The following is an 18,189-nucleotide window of genomic DNA, read 5'->3' as shown; positions in this document are numbered from 1 at the left end:
CAAAGGTGCTACACCAATGCAAAGTGTTAACAATAAGGAGGCATATGGGAATGTTGCATTTTCTATATGACTTTTATTAAACCCACAACTACTTTAATTATAAATAAATAAATAAATATAAAAAACAACTAAAAAAAATATGCTAAGTTAAAGAAACCCAGACACAAGTAGTATGTATTGTAGATTCCATTTATGGAATGTACAACTCTGTGATTATACCAAAAGCCATTGACCGTACACTTTGGATGCTTTGTACGGTATGTAAATATACCTCAATAAAACTACTTAAAAAACAAAAAAACAAGGTATGGAATTCCATTCTTAAAATTCCAGGCACAAGTTCCAGCATAGCAAATGTCATTAATACCTATTTTATATTTGCTGTTTGCATAAAAGGTCAAGTTCAGACCACAGCAGTACATGAGAGTTTGCTATCCCTTCAATCTAAAGTAACTGTTCCATCTTTCATACTTCTAATATTCCTTCATTTGTAACTCTGTTAAAAAAATTATAAAATTCTACCTTGTGTTCATATGAGTGTCTATGTTCCATTACTAAAGAGGTTACCTGAGGTCAGAATCTTTTCTGTCCATCTACATGTATCTCATTTGCCTGACTATGTATTGCTCACATGTAATAAATGTTTGTGATATTGTGTTAAAAAAAATTCAGCGGTACCCAAAATTCTGAATACTAGGGAGAACTTTGGGGGTAAGGGATCTTCCCATCATTCTTATTCTCAATAGTTTACAACTGTAACTATTTCTCATATAGGGCAGAAAATGGATGTATAACACTTAATCTTACCTCAAAATTTACCTTATTTTATTGATTCTAAGGTGCAACATTTCTTCCCATTTTATCCCTGAAATACATGATTCTTACAAATCAATGACATACTGTACTTTAATTGGAAGTGTTTAAAAAGTCTTAGTAATTATCAATAATAAAATAGTGGTATGTCTTAAGAACGGTGGTATATGGTACTAGGTGTATACTTTTGCATTGGATGTTTAATCTAACTAAGCTTTAATTTCCCTTGGTATCAAATGGGAATCATAATGCTTGTACCTTGTGATGATCAAATGCAAAGTGTCTATACTGTGCCTAATTAAATTCCTGCCCTATGATAGTAGCTTAATTAAAGGAAGCAATCTGTTTTATCACCATCATAATCAATAGCAAAATCATCACCTTGCTTAACAAAGAACTGAGTAGGAAGGAAAGCACATGAAATTTTAAGTAGTAGTTCTGAAACACCGTCTCTATCTTCTGTTCTCCAGTTCCTATAACGGAAATAAATTTCTACAATGTTCTTAATGTACTCATAAGTTGCCAATTTTTGGTTACAGAAAAAAAAAAAGTAAAGGTCATGAAAAGACTGTTCTTCCAGCATTAAATAGTTGGAGAGATATTTATATACTTTAGAAAGGAAATAAAGTACCTAATAAAAACGTCAGAAAATATTCTAAGACAAAAAAGAAAAAGAAAAAAATGCCATTTAAAGAATACAGGAAGCATTAACTCTAAAGACCACAAGATGGGGTTATAAACCTTTTGAGGCTGTTGATGTTCCAGGAGCTGCTGTCTAAGATGTTCAAGGTTTTGCTGCTGTAGTTGTTCTGCTATCTGATGAAAAATGGAATTGTTCACAGATTCTGAAACATGAGGACTAAAAAGAAAAACAGATGAAAATATATTTTAAAATCCACTGAATATGAAAATAACTATTGAAACAAAAATTTTCAATCCAATTAAATATATGGTAAATTGCAGTGTTTGCTCTTGCAATATCAAAAATGGGTTACTTCAAAACATTAATATATTAACACAGAAATATGCTCTTCAATAGCATTCTGATAAATAACGTCAGAGATGCTCTGCTGAAGATTTGATATTACTGTCCTGTACTATTAAATACATATATATTAGTATTTATTACATGGAAACATTTTAAGACAATATCATGAAAATATAAAACCAGTTAAAAGTATTTAAATATTGTCACTTTAATCCTTTCTATATAAGATAGCGGGGAAAATGGTCTACCAAGGAGTACATGTAAATTCTATAGTTGCAACTGACCATAAACTAATATGCTTTCTTTAGAAAAGCACACACATGAGGTATGTTAGCAGCAACAGTGTTTAGATAAGAGGAAATAATAATTTAACTATACCCTGGCAAATTCACACCTGTAATACACGTGGAATTCTGGGTGCCACAGGGTAAGACATAAACAAAAAAGAGGGCATCCCAAAAGGGGCAATCAGGATGGTGAGAAGTCTTCAAACGTTAGGAAAAAAAGTATATTTCATCTGGAGCAAATAAACCTAAGGGGAAGAACAATACCTATCTTCAAATATTGAAAGGCTGGTCTCAATAGAGAAAATGTTTCCTTGCTTTAGAAAGCAAAACTTGGATAAGTGTGTAGAAAATAAAGAAAACAGAATTTAGTTCGACAAAAGAATATACAACAATAACAACTATTTAACTTCTTGTAACAGAAGGCATTAAAAAAGATGGGATAAAAAATCCGTTCAGGACTTTTAAAGGAGATTCTTAACATTGTTCAGGGGATTGATCTAAATGGTTTAAAATTTTTCTTCTAACTCTGCAATTCATAAACTAAAATACTAATTTCTAATTTTGTCAACTATAATCTTTTTATCAAAAGACATTTTATACCGCAATATCTAAAACTAAGAACACCTGTTTGGAATAAGAATCCCAGAGGCTTTCCCTCATTCATCCACCCTCTCCCATTCTCCCACATCATCTACCCCACTGGTCCTCTCACTTACTGTACAGAATCTAGGACTCTGCAAAATTGATTTAAAAAAAAAAATCACTGCTGTAAAAGAAAACATTTAACATATATATCATATCCCTACAACCCAGATCCTTACTTCTAATTAGTCTAGTGTGTCTCCAGAATTTGGCAAACTTCCTAGAAGTATGTAAGCCCCTGGTATTAGAAGCAAGCTTCTTCCCTAGTCTTTTAAATGTTCTCACAATTGAGTTATATAACTTAAAAGCCTGACATAGTTTCCGAAAATATCATAACTAAACTATCAACATTTATCATTTTCCTATATGGCACTTTGATGTATCCCAACTATCTGCAAAGATCTAAGGAAAAGACAGAACAAGATAGGGAGGCAAAAGAGAGCAATTCTCCTACCTTACTGTGAAGTTAGTGCTCAACAGCCTGAAATAATGACTCCAACTTACTCAAAGTATACCTAACAATTCAGATGGTAAAGTCCCACCCAATGCCTACAAAAGTAACGGGAAAAAAAATTAAAGTTACAAAGAAAAACATAACAATTCTTACAGTTGAGGAGCCGGAATTTCTTTTTTCGGTTCTTCACTATGCTCAGAATCTTCTCCAAAATCAAACCTATCCATCAACTTCTAAGGGAAAAAAACAGAAGACAAATTAAAAAGCACTTCACACAAATGTAAATTACAAATACTATGAATGTCAGTGATGCCCCATTGATTTATTTTTATCATTTGTAAATTTTATATCATTTTATATTATACTATAATAGAGCAAAGCATTTTATTTCTGTGGATCTTTACTTTTCTTTAAAGCACTTTGACATGTATTACCTTATCTAACACAAGGAATCATGACACAGGCAGGATAAACACTAATACTCTACTTTTCCAGTAGAAAAGACTAAAATTTACATGATTTCATGGTTTGCCCATAACATAGCTTGTTAAAAACATCTAGGACTATAATCAAAGGATCTATTCCTATCCAGTTCTCTTCTTTGAATGCTACACTATTTTCTGAATACTCAATCTAAAGGTTTTTTATGTGGCTAGCTACTTAAGTCGGACTAACTTACAAATCAAACACAGAAGCCGCTAGTCAAAAGTCTAAATAATTCAGTAAGTCAACGTTTATTTTCTTATGAAAGTAATAGTAGCAGAAATGAGAAAATATGAATAACACTTCCAAAAAGTATTCTAGTATTAACATAATTAACCAAGATTATTTAGACTATCATGAAATATATTACACATGAAAGACTTTCAACTTAATAAAAACTACTATTCTTTACAGTCAAGCCTCAATTTATCATAACATTACAGTATAGCAGCAACTTGTAGAGACATTTTTCTTTAAACTTTTACATAGTGAACAATTTTAATTTTAGCAGGTTAAAATTATAGAACACCATAATCAATATATTTACAGCACAGACAAAAGAAATTAGAAATTTGAGAAACTAATCATTTACCTCAATTGACAATATAAAATTTTACTGACCAGTAATCTTAGTCAAAAGAAAATATTTTAAATGTTTCTAGTGGAATTATAAAATTACTTAACTCCTTTCAGAAATTTGAACCTTTTCTAAAATTTAGAATATTTTATACAGAAGTTAGATATTAAAACAGTTCTATGGTAAAATATGATTTATAGAATAAGAATCCACAGAGAATCCACATAAAATTTAATATTTCATACAGAACAGATTTGCTATCTTAATTTCTACCTTGTTAAAAGAGACTCCCTGTTCTAGAGGATTAAGGGTGTTAGCTGCTGCAGCTGCAGCGGTAAGCTGTGCCGTAAGAGCCTGCAACTGAACAACAAGACCAGCATCCAGGGCTTGCAGAATGGAAGGCTGGGGCTTCTGCTGTTGTAACTGTAAAGTCTGTATTAACTGCTGAAGCTGGAGGGAGAAAAAAATTATTACAAAAGAGATGTCAGATTTTATCCATGAAGAATGCCCACGCAAAACTTTCAGTCAACAAAATCATTCTACATTCTTAGGAGAGCAAGCAAAAAATACATACCAACTTAAATCAACAGATAATTACAAAAAAAAAAAAAAAGACTGTGCCATATATACATATGTGCATGTGTGTGTGTGTATATATATATATACACACACACATGCACATACACACACACACACACACACATATATAAAATGCAATCCTTAGTAGGTTTGTCTAGCTTCTGGAAAGTTACAGAACTTTAACAAGACAGTAAGATAAACAACTCATCACAAGCTGAGATTTTTTCACTAAGCTTTCCATTCCTTCATCAATTAACTACTTAATCTTTCTAAACAACAACAGAAAAGTAACTTTTGCTATCCTCTCTCAGATTTATCATCTAATATTATACAATTCCTGAAATGGGGGAGGCAATTAAGAAATTTGTTTTAAAAAACATCCTTGGTGAGCCCGGACCTAACATCCTAGGATTGAGAAAGCCTTCTTGACCAAAAAGGGGAAAGGGAAATGGAAGAAAATAAAGTTTCAGGGGCTGAGAGATTTCAAATGGAGTCGAGAGGTCATTCTGGAGGTTATTCTTATGCATCATATAGATATCCCTTTTCAGTTTTCAGTGTATTGGAATAGCTAGAAGGAAATACCTGAAACTGTTGAACTGCAACTCAGTAGCCTTATCTCTTGAAGACAACTGTATACATGGTGTGACCGTGTTATTGTGAAAAACTTGTGGCTCACACTCTTTATCCAGTATATGGACAGATGAGTAGAGAAATGGCGACAAAAATTAAATGAATAATGGGGGGTGGGGGGGTGGGGACAATGGGATGTTTTGGGTGTTCTTTTTAATTTGATTTTTATTCTTATTTTTTTTGTTTTTGGAGGAATGAAAATATTCGAAAACTGATTGTGGTGATGAATGCACAACTATATGATAATACTGTGAACAACTGATTGCACACTGGATGACTGTATGATATGTGAATATATTTCAATAAAATTGAACTAAAAAAAAAAAGATATCCTTGGGGCATTCTGAGACTAAGGAAATTAGTTATTATAGGTGAATGATGTCATCAAGAGCTGAAAGCAATTCCTGATCCTACTACTTCTCCAGCCCTCTAAAGACACAACAGTGAGATCTTGAAGATACTCCATGGATAAATAAACCCTATATACATCCCAGAATAAATGTAAGTTTCATAATCTAGATCTAAACCCTCATTAAGCATGAAAATTGTCAGCTTAATTAACAGAGAAATAAATATAGCAAAGCTATTCCTGAGACATCTATATTCTTTATACTCAACTTACATTGGGAGAAGGAACAAATACCATGCAAGGTGGCCATAAATAAAGTAATTTCATGCCTATGCTAAAGTAGCAAGATTAGGAAACAAACTAGAATCATCTGACTATCAAATATTTACTATAAAGCTATTAATGCAATAGAAAAGAACACAAAAATGAGAGTTAAGTTACTGCTCTCAGGAAAAACCAGAACTATTAAAACCAACAAATACAAAAAGATATGAATTCTCTAAATCATAATGACAAAAAAGAAAAAGAAAAAAAAGAGAAAATGCCATATTTCTCCTTAACACATCATTTTTTAACAGTTTCTTTTGATAGTTCCACTCGTCCCAATAGCGAGCACTGGTATTCCTTCAGTCACCCAGGTTCAAAACCAGTAGCAACTGATTTCACCTCTACTCTGATGTCACATTCTACCAATTACTAGCTCATATTCCCTCTTTATTTCTCTGGAAAATTCTTCCTCCTACCAAAAATATTTTAAGAGCCATCTTTTAAAATGAGAACATTTTCTTTATGAACTATTTTCATAATATATCACCACAAAATAAGAAGAGTAATTCTATAATGTCAACTAATATCCAGTAAATATTCAGTTTCCCAACTGTCCCCAAAATTTACAAATGGGATCTAATCTACACTCTACAGACTAATCAGGTTTAACATTTTTGTAAGTCTAGAACGGTCCCCTTTTTTGATTTGTCTGTTTTAAGAGTCCACAACCCTACTATTCTACCTAGTTCTATATTAGGAAATCAGTTATAATTTCTAAGAGGTACACACAGGATCGCAATGCTGAATCACTATGAAAAACTCTATCAATATAATTCATTATACATTGGTTAAAGAAGAACCATTATTTATACCATTTATATTTACCGATAAAATTTTAAGTCAAAATCTGATGAAAACAATATCATCTAGGAAAAGCAGAATATGTCCCTAACAAGGAATAAATTATCTCAAAACGAAGTCAACATCATATTGGGAAACAAAACGGGCATTTCTATTTGAGTCTGAGAAAAAGTAAGAATTAAAGCCATTGTAACTTTTATTAAAACCTCTTTCGGAGAGAGAGGGGAAAACATATATGTGACAAACATAAACCAAAGGATAGGATGGCTGATTCAAGAAATGCCTTCACAGTAACAACATTGAATGTGAATGGATTAAACTCCCCAATTAAAAGATACAGATTGGTAGAATGGATTAAAAAATATGAACCATCAATATGTTGCTTACAAGAGACTCATCTTAGACACAGGGACACAAAGAAATAGTGAAAGGATGGAAAAAAAGTATTCCACGTAAGCTATAGCCAAAAGAAAGCAGGAGTAGCAATATTAATCACAGATAAAATCTACTATAAATGCAAGGATGTTATAAGAGACAAAGAAGTTCACTATATACTAATAAAAGGGACAATTCAACAAGAAGAAATAACAATCATAAATGTCTATGCACCCAATCAAGGTGCCCCAAAATACATGAGGCAAACACTGGCAAAACTGAAGGAAGCAATAGATGTTTCCACAAAAATTGTGAGAGACTTCAATACATCACTCTCTCTTACAGACAGATCAATCAGACAGAGGAACAATAAGGAAACTGAAAACCTAAATAATCTGATAAATGAATATGATTTAACAGACATACATAGAACATTACATGCCAAATCACCAGGATACACATTCTTCTCTAGTGCTCATGGAACTCTCTCCAGAATAGATCATATGCTGGGCCATAAAGCAAGCCTCAATAAATTAAAAAAGACGGAAATTATTCAAAGCACATTCTCTGATCACAATGGAATACATTTAGAAGTCAATAACTATCAGAGACTTAGAAATTTCACAAATACCTGGAGGTTAAACAACACACTCCTAAACAATCAGTGGGTTAAAGAAGAAATAGCAAGAGAAACTGCTAAATATATAGAGATGAATGAAAATGAGAACACAACATATCAAAACTTACGGGATGCAGCAAAGGCAGTATGAGGGGGAAATTTAATAGCTATAAATGCATACATTAAAAAGGAAGAAAGAGCTAAAATCAAAGAACTAATGGAATAGTTGAAGAAGCTAGAAAATGAACAGCAAACTAATTCTAAACCAAGTAGAAGAAAAGAAATAACAAGGATTAAAGCAGAAACAAATGACACAGAGAACAAAAAAACAATAAAGAGAATAAATAACACCAAAATTTGGTTGTTTGAGAAGATAAACAAGACTGCAAACACCTAGCTAGACTGACAAAATAAAAAAGAGAGAAGACCCAAATAAACAAAATAATAAATGAGAGAGGTGATAATACTGTGGATCCCGAAGAAATTACAAAAAATTGTAAGAGGATACTATGGACAACTGTATGCCAACAAACTAGATAATGCAGAGGAAATGGACAATTTCCTGGAAACATATGAACAACGTAGACTGACCAGAGAAGAAACAGAAGACCTCAACTTACAATTACAAGCAAAGGGATCCAATCAGTCATCAAAAAGCTTCCCACAAATAAATACCCAGGGCCAGACGGCTTCACAGGGGAATTCTACCAAACTTTCCAAAAAGAACTGACACCAATCTTACTTAAACTCTTTCAAAACACTGAAGAAAATGGAACACTACCTAATTGAATTTATGAAGCTAACATCACTCTAATAACAAAACCAGGTAAAGATGCTACAAGAAGGAAAACTACAGGACAATATCCCTAATGAATACAGATGCAAAAATTCTCAACAAAATACTTGCAAATCAAATCTAAAGACACATTAAAAAAATCAGACACCATGACCAAGTGGGGTTCATTCCAGGCATGCAAGGATGGTTCAACATAAGAAAATCAATCACTGTTATACAATACATTAACAAATCAAAAGGGAAAAATCAAATAATCATCTCAATAGATGCTGAAATAGCATTCGACAAAATCCAGCATACTTTTTTAATAAAAAAACTTCAAAAGGTAGGAACTGGAAGAAACTTCCTCAATATGATAAAGGGCATATATGAAAAACCCACAGCCAGCATAGTTCTCAATGGTGAGAGACTGAAAGCCTTCCCTCTAAGATCAGGAACAAGACAAGGATGCCCGCTGTCGCCACTGTTATTCAACAATGTGCCAGAAGTACTAGCCAGAACAATCTGACAAGACAAAGAAATAAAAGGCATCCAAAATTGGAAAAGAAGAAGTAAAACTGTCATTATTTGCAGATGATATGATCTTATATCTGGAAAACCCTGAGAAATCAACGACATAGCTCCTTGAGCTAATAAACAAATTTAGCAAAGTAGCGGGACACAAGATTAACGCACATAAGTCAGTAACGTTCCTATACACTAGAAACGACCAAACTGAAGAGACACCCAAGAAAAAGATACCATTCTCAATAGCAACTAAAAAAATCAAGTGCCTAGGAATAAACTTAACCAAAGATGTAAAAGACCTATACATAGAACTACATAACTTTACTAAAAGAAATAGAAGGGGACCTAAAAAGATGGAAAAATACTCTTTGTTCATGGATAGAAAGGCTAAATGTCATTAAGATGTGAATTCTACCCAAACTCATCTACAGATTCAATGCAATTCCTATCAAAATTCTAACAACCTACTTTGCAGAGCTGGAAAAGCTAGTTATCAAATTTATATGGAAGGAGAAGATGCCTCATATTGCTAAAAACATTCTAAAATAGAAAAAGCGAGAGGACTTACACGCCTTGACTTTGAAGATTATAAAGCCACAGTAGTCAAAACAGCATGGTAATACAAAGAGAAGTCAATAATTTTTAACTGTAACTCCACTATTTACTTCCTACATGATATAAAATACACAAACTCTAAGGACAAATCAGTGGTTTTGAACTCAATGTAAAATATGTAATTTCAGATAACTATATAAAGGTGGGGGAATGGAGGAATATAGGAACATAGTTTATGTGTCCTATTGAAGTGAAGGTGGTATCAAAGAAAAACAAGATTGATATGAATTTAAGAGTTTAATTTTAAGCCCCACAGTAAACACAAAGAAATTATCAGAGAATATAACCATAGAAATGAAAAGTAGAGTTTGGGTTAAGAGAAATGGGGGAAGGGGCAATGGGGAGTTAAGAAATGAGTGTAGGGTTGCTGTTTGAGGTGAAGGGAAATTACTAGTAATGGATGGTGGGAAAGAGCACTACAACATTCTAAATGTGATTAATCCCACTAACGGAAGGCTAGGGAGGGGGTGGAATGGGAAGATTTAGGCTGTATATATGTTTCCACAAATGAAAAAAAAAAAAAAAAAAGACAGTCTAAATAGATGACAATTGAATGCCAAGGATGAACTTGGATGGGATTGGAGGATAGAGGACAGGTGGCTCAAAGGGACACAGTTGAGACATAAGAAAAAGGAAATACAGAGTGTAAGCTTTGTATCATTGTTGTATTTCTTGTACTTCTTAGCTGCACTTAATGGGATTGCATAAAAGAATGTTCTTGTTCATGGGAAGTGTATACGTGAATTATAGTGTATGTTCAAGGATGTGTGCAGCTAGCTCTCATAGGTTCACAAGACAGAGCAATAGATGATGGATGATAGGGAGGGAGGGATGGAAAGAAATAGCGTTGTGAAAGCATGTTAAAGTTGGTGATTGAGCTATCAGGGGAGGGGGGTCAGGGTATGATGGAATTCTGTGTATGGGGTTAGTATTGTTTTTGCAACTGTTCCTATAACTTTAATTCATTTCAAAAAAAAAAAAAAAAAAACACAGCATGCTACTGGCACAAAGATAGACATATTGATCAATGGAATCGAATTGAGAATTCAGAGATAGACCCCCAGATATACGGTTGACTGATCTTTGATAAGGGCCCCAAAACCAGTGAACTGGGATATAACAGTCATTTCAACAAATGGGGCTGGGAGAGCTGAATATCCATATCCAAAAGAATGAAAGAGGACCCCTACCTCACACCCTACACAAAAATTAACTCAAAATGGATTAAAATGGATTAAAGACCTCAATATAAGAGACTGTACCATAAAACTCCTAGAAGATAATGTAGGGAAACATCTTCAAGACCTTGTATTATGAGGTCACTTCCTAGACCTTACACCCAAAGCAGAAGCAACAAAAGAAAAAACAGATAAACGGGAACTCCTCAAACTTAAAAGCTTCTGTACCTCAAAGGAAATTTGTCAAAAAGGTGAAGAGGCAGCCAACTCAATGGGAAAAAAATATTTGGAAACCATGTATCTGACAAAAGACTGATATCTTGCATATATAAAGAAATCCTACAATTCAACGACAATAGTACAGACAGCCCAATTATAAAATGGGCAAAAGATATGAGAATACAGTTCTCTGAAGAGGAAATACAAATGGCAAAAAAAAAAAAAAAAAAAAGAAAAGGATAAAAAAACAAGAAAAAATATTCACCTTCACTAGCTATTAGGGAGATGCAAGTTAAGACCGCAATGAGATAACATCTCACATCAATTAGGCTGGCTGCCATTAAACAAACAGGAAACTACAAATGCTGGAGAGGATGTGGAGAAATTGGAACTCTTATCCATTGTTGGTGGGACTGCATAATGGTACAGCCACTCTGGAAGACAGACCAGCGGTTCCTTTGAAAACTAGATATAGGGTTACCCTTCGATCCAGCAACTGTACGTCTCATTATATACCCAGAAGATCTGAAAGCAGTGACACGGACAGATATCTGCATACCAATGTTCACTGCAGCAGTATTCACAATTGCCAAGAGATGGAAACCACCCAAGTGTCCTTCAGCAGGTAAGCGGATAAACAAAATGTGGTATGTACACATGACAAAATACTATGCGGCAGTAAGAAGGAACGATGTCGTGAAACGGATGACAGCACTGATGAACCTTGAAGACGTAATGCTGAGCGAAATAAGCCAGCCACAAAAGGAGAAATACTGTATGTTACCACTAATGTGAACACTGTGAAAAATGTAAAATTAATGGTTTATATTATAGAATGTAGGGGACCTAGCGATAGACAGCATAGTGAAGGGGGAATGATAATCTACCATGAACAGGTAAGTTATGGAGGGTAAACTTAATGTTCTGGGAATGCTCAGGAACGACTATGGTTTGTTAATTTCTGGGGGCTATGGTATGAACAAGTTTGTAAAACTAGTTATTTTAGGTTATTTGTTTTTCTTATTCCTTTGTTGAGTTATAGTCTATTTTCTTGGGGTAGGGTAGGAACATTTTGGAAGCAATGTAGTTATTTCAGGTTATTTGTTTTTTTTATTCCTCTGTGTTGGTTTTGTTTGAAATGTCTTTTTATTGTTTGTTTTTTCTTAATTTTTTGATGAAATTAAGAAAAAAACAATCAGTGTGAGAAAAAAAAAGGAAATGAACAATGCGGGGAGGAGGGGAATCGAATGTTTTGGGTGTTCTTTTTTACTCTAATTTTTATTTTATTTTTTGGAGTAATGAAAATGTTCAAAGACTGATTGTGGTGATCAATGCACGACTATGAACAACTGATTGCACACTCCGAAAGACTGTATATTATGTGAATATATCTCAATAAAATTGCATTAAAAAAACCTCTTTTGGAACTTACAGCTAGTGCAATAAAACAAGACAAATATAAGGGTTATAAGTACTTAAGTTGAGGACACAAATTATCATTAGTTGTAGATAATATGATTTAACGGGGAACAAAAGAAAGTCAATTAAAAATTAAGGGAAAATGAAAACAAAACAAACAAAAAAGAAACACCCAGAACAACAACAAAAAAAAACTAAGGGAAATTGGACTGGGACTAATCAAATCTATTCAAATGTATTCACAAGAATAAATCAAAGAAATATGAAGGTCCAATATAAAAAAAGCTAGAAAGTTTAACTGAAAGACGTAAAAAAATTGAATAATAAAAATATACTTTATAAGTACAATGGAGTAATTCATACTCATAATACTGTAAATACATCAGTTTTTCCCACTCCTCAAATTTCACAAACATAATATAACTCTCTTTTTTCATTATGTCTCAGCCATAGCAGCCTTCCTTCAAGTCCTACAACATACCAGCTTCTTCCCACCTCAGAACCTTTCTAACTGAAATTCTCTCTGCTTTCCATCCTCATACCCTGCCATGGCTAGTTCCATTTCATTGGGTATCAATTCAAATGCCAGTTCCTCAAAGATGCCTTCTCTTTGCTACCTTCTTCCAATCCCTCTCCCTCAAAAGATTCACCCTATTTTAAATCATATATCACTACCTGCAACTATCTTAGTTGTTTACTTATTTATTGTTTGTCTCTCCTAAGATAGGAGGTGGTCTTCTCCAAGAGAGAGATGGTCTTGATAGTGGGATAGAAGTAACACCTAACCATGTGTGGCACAAACGATGTATTTTGGCGTTTAATTTTTTACAAAACAATGTTTAATGACATCAGTGTTCATAACACATTAATAAATGAAAAAAAAAAGCAAGTTACAGAACAGTATATACAGTATGATCCCATTTTTTCTGAAATGAGAAAACCACATACTCACTAGGTAGTACGGTTATAAAACAACATATTATGAAAATAATGAATGAAAAATCATTATCAACGTAACAGAAAAGCTGCTCACCTGTTGGCCTTGAGGACTCTGTAAGATCTGAGCCACGGCTGCAAGTGTATCTGTGTTTGTTATCTGAGATGCCCATGGATCAGGTAAACCTGGGACCACAGTGGCTGGAGTAACAGGTGTCACAGGAGTTCCTTATAAAAAAAAGACACCACCCCCCGCCATAAATACATAAATAAATAAGGCTTGAAAAGGTCAAGGGATTTATTGTATCACTTCATAAAGCATATACAAATTTTTACAGATGTTTTTATTGTCTCCGTTTTGATAGACCACTTAAAATACAAAACTAGATAGGTTAAAAAAAAGACCCCACGAAGATCTGTCCACACTCTTTCTTACTAAGCTACTACTTTAAAGAAGTCTACAATACTAAGCAGCCATTAAAAATCTAGCCACAGAAGACAATTCGATCACATGAGGATATACTCAAAATTACAATGTTTAATTTTAAGAAAATGACCAAACAGTATATTAAAAAAACATTTTTGTTCAGAAATGGGTATATGTACATAGGCAACAAAAACTAAATATATATTAACATGCAACAAATGTAATTATTAGACTATAATAAAAATTGCAAAATGCCATTTAAAAACCTCAACAAAACTTTTATTTTGAGATAATTGCTAAAACATTCTTTGAGTCCCTAAAATAATTTTTTCAGTGTTCCTTATACATATTATGCTCTTCTAGTATGTTGGGAACTATTGATTGATTTGAATGCTAGTTTAAGAGACAACAGGCAGTCTAAATCAGGGAAAACTTGACACATCAGTTTTCCTAAATTCCTTGCATTTATGTTTCTGGAGACATTAAAAAAAAAAGATAGCTTTCTAAACTTTAGAATCACAACCCAAATATAAATTTCTGATTTTATTTTCCCCTTCAAAATACATTTCCTTCCAATGACCTACTGTTAGACAAATTCTCCTACACTGTCAAATTGCTATTTTGTACAGGAATAATCACCCAAAAAGGAAAAATATGAGTAGAATATTTAGAAAACCACTCTATATCAAAGCAGCATACCTGGGGTGTTGCTCATAGCAGCAGTAGTACTGGCCAAAACAGGTGTGACCACTGGAGGGGGGATCCCTGCTGCCATATCCAGAAGAGGCTGAATAATCTCGCTCTTAAAGACATTATTTTTCTGCCATAAGTTTAATACTCTCACAATTTTACTCTAGAGGAAAAAGAAAAATGACAAAATTAAATTTTTTTACTTTCAAAGCTTTAGCAGTCATTTCATGGTGGTTTTTTGGGCACTGGATGGGAAGGATGAACTAAAATACTTCAATAGTCCTTTCACCCTCTAAAATTCTGTTTCTATAATTTTGCACATGCTAACCTTAGATGAAGTAGAAAAACCATGCTAATTTTGACAGACATACAAGGTCAATGAAAGCTACATTTAGCTGAAGCCAGGAATGGCAAGCAGGTTTCATCTTCCCTGTCAGTTCTGAGCTATGTGGGTGTGGCTGACTGAAGAAGTATGGCTGACTCTCAGGCAGTCAGGAGTCATCTCAGCACTAAATTTATATTTACGATCAATTTTAACTTTGGCACATACATGTTTATCTTTGAACAAATAAGTAACTTCAGGACAAAGTCCTTATCTCATGTGACATTAAAAGAATTTCATTTTAAAAATGATCTAAGGACAAGGGAGGTTTCCTCGTATACGAACTTAATTCAAATCACCTCCTTTCTAAACACCGTGCCATAAATGACAATTACCTCTTGACACTTTAAATCAGAGATGGACAAACTACTGTAGTAACAGAATCTGAAGTATATACATTTGCTCTCCCCATTCTCTCTTTTCATTTTTTCCCTTTCTACTACATCTTTCCCCTTATAAACTGTCAGTGGCATACTAACATTACTTAATCTGGCTCTCACATTGACAAATGACAAAGGAGGAAAGGTTCTATATTATCCAGTTTCTTACCAAAACCTAAGTCCTTTACAATCCTTTAAAGGAAAATCAAAACAGAACCAAAACAAGATCAACCAGACAGAAGACTCAATAAGGAAATTGAAAACCTAAAACATATGATAAATGAATTAGATTTAACAGACATACATAGAACATTATATCACAAATCACCAGGATACACATACTTCTCTAGTGCTCATGGAACTTTCTCCAGAGTAGATCATATGCTGGGACATAAAACAAGGCTCAATAAATTTAAAAAGATGGAAATCATTCAAAGCACATTCTCTGACCACAGTGGAATACAATTAGAAGTCAATAACCATCAGAGACTTAGAAAATTCACAAATACCTGGAGGTTAAACAACACACTCCTAAACAATCAGTGGGTTAAAGAAGAAATAGCAAGAGAAATTGCTAAATATATAGAGACGAATGAAAATGAGAACACAACATACCAAAACCTATGGGATGCAGCAAAAGCGGTACTGAGGGGGAAATTTACAGCACTAAACGCATATATTAAAAAGGAAGAAAGAGCCAAAATCAAAGAACTAATGGATCAACTGAAGAAGCTAGAAAATGAACAGCAAACCAATCCTATACCAAGTAGAAGAAAAGAAATAACAAGGATTAAAGCAGAAATAAATGACAAAGAGAACAAAAAAACAGTAAGAGAGGATAAACATCACCAAAAGTTGGTTCTTTGAGAAGATCAACAAGATTGACAAGCCCCTAGCTAGAATGACAAAATCAAAAAGAGAGAAGACCCATAGAAACAAAATAATGAATGAAAAAGGTGACATAACTGCGGATCCCGAAGAAATTAAAAAAATTTTTAACAGGATACTATGAACAACTGTATGGCAAAAAACTGGATAATGCAGAGGAAATGGACAATTTCCTGGAAACATATGAACAACCTAGACTGACCAGAGAAGAAATAGAAGACCTCAACCAACCCATCACAAGCAAAGAGATCCAATCAGTCATCAAAAAGCTTCCCACAAATAAATACCCAGGGCCAGATGGCTTCACAGGGGAATTCTACCAAACTTTCCAGAAAGAACTGACACCAATCTTACTTAAACTCTTTCAAAGCATTGAAGAAAATGGAACACTACCTAATACATTTTATGAAGCTAAAATCAATCTAATACCAAAACCAGGCAAAGATGCTACCAAAAAGGAAAACTACAGGACAATATCCCTAATGAATACAGATGCAAAAATACTAAACAAAATACTTGCAAATCGAATCCAAAGACACATTAAAAAAATCATACACCATGACCAAGTGGGGTTCATTCCAGGCATGCAAGGATGGTTCAACATAAGAAAATCAATCAATGTATTACAACACATTAACAATTCAAAAGGGAAAAATCAAATGATCATCTCAATAGATGCTGAAAGAGTATTTGACAAAATCCAACATCCGTTTTTGATAAAAACACTTCAAAAGGTAGGAATTGAAGGAAACTTCCTCAATATGATAAAGGGCATATATGAAAAACCCACAGCCAGCATAGTATTCAATGGTGAGAGACTGAAAGCCTTCCCTCTAAGATCAGGAACAAGACAAGGATGCCCGCTATCACCACTGTTATTCAACATTGTGCTGGAAGTGCTAGCCAGGGCAATCCGGCAAGACAAAGAAATAAAAGGCATCCAAGTTGGAAAGGAAGAAGTAAAACTGTCATTGTTTGCAGATGATATGCTGTTATATCTGGAAAACCCTGAGAAATAGACAATACAGCGACTAGAGCTAATAAACAAATTTAGCAAATTAGCGGGATACAAGATTAATGCACATAAGTCAGTAACGTTTCTATATGCTAGAAATGAACAAACTGAAGAGACACTCAAGAAAAAGATACCATTTTCAATAGCAACTAAAAAAATCAAGTACCTAGGAAAAACTTAACCAAAGATGTAAAAGACCTATACAAAGAAAACTATATAACTCTACTAAAAGAAATAGAAGGGGACCTTAAAAGATGGAAAAAGATTCCATGTTCATGGATAGGAAGGCTAAATGTCATTAAGATGTCAATTCTACCCAAACTCATCTACAGATTCAATGCAATCCCAATCAAAATTCCAACAACCTAATAGCAGACTTGGAAAAGCTAGTTATCAAATTTATTTGCAAAGGGAAGATGCCTTGAATTGCTAAAGACACTCTAAAAAGGAAAAACGAAGTGGGAGGACTTACACTCCCTGACTTTGAAGCTTATTATAAAGCCACAGTTGTCAAAACAGCATGGTACTAGCACAAAGATAGACATATAGATCAATGGAATTGAATTGAGAATTCGGAGATAGACCCCCAGATGTATGGCCGACTGCTCTTTCTTAAGACCCTCAAAGTCACTGAACTGGGTCATGATGGTCTTTTCAACAAATGGGGCTGGGAGAATTGGATATCCATATCCAAAAGAATGAAAGCAGACCCCTACCTCACACCCTACACAAAAATTAACTCAAAATGGACCAAAGATCTCAATATAAAAGAAAGTACCATAAAACTCCTAGAAGATAATGTAGGAAAACATC

The 18,189-nt window shown here is 33.8% G+C and overlaps 1 protein-coding gene across 9 annotated transcripts in view; it reads right to left on the bottom strand.

Annotated features, from left to right (window-relative positions):
- Positions 1-18,189, bottom strand: part of SCAF8 (SR-related CTD associated factor 8) — a 337,204-nt gene that overhangs the window by 263,409 nt on the left and 55,606 nt on the right. For 8 of the 9 annotated variants that reach the window (XR_005214393.1, XM_037820137.1, XM_037820123.1 and 5 more), the window contains 5 exons: positions 14,721-14,874; positions 13,692-13,822; positions 4,518-4,694; positions 3,338-3,417; positions 1,555-1,672 (listed from right to left, as the gene is read on the bottom strand). Coding sequence is in view for 8 of the 9 variants with exons in the window: in XM_037820137.1 (XP_037676065.1) it covers positions 1,555-1,672; positions 3,338-3,417; positions 4,518-4,694; positions 13,692-13,822; positions 14,721-14,874 (660 nt within the window). In the remaining variant the exon portion in view is untranslated. The remainder of the gene's footprint in view (positions 1-1,554; positions 1,673-3,337; positions 3,418-4,517; positions 4,695-13,691; positions 13,823-14,720; positions 14,875-18,189) is intronic. The other variant, XM_037820145.1, reaches the window with a different exon arrangement.

This window comes from Choloepus didactylus, chromosome 2, assembly GCF_015220235.1.
Source record: "Choloepus didactylus isolate mChoDid1 chromosome 2, mChoDid1.pri, whole genome shotgun sequence".
NCBI classification, from domain to species: domain Eukaryota; kingdom Metazoa; phylum Chordata; class Mammalia; order Pilosa; family Megalonychidae; genus Choloepus; species Choloepus didactylus.
This window is presented reverse-complemented; position numbering and strand designations above follow the sequence as displayed.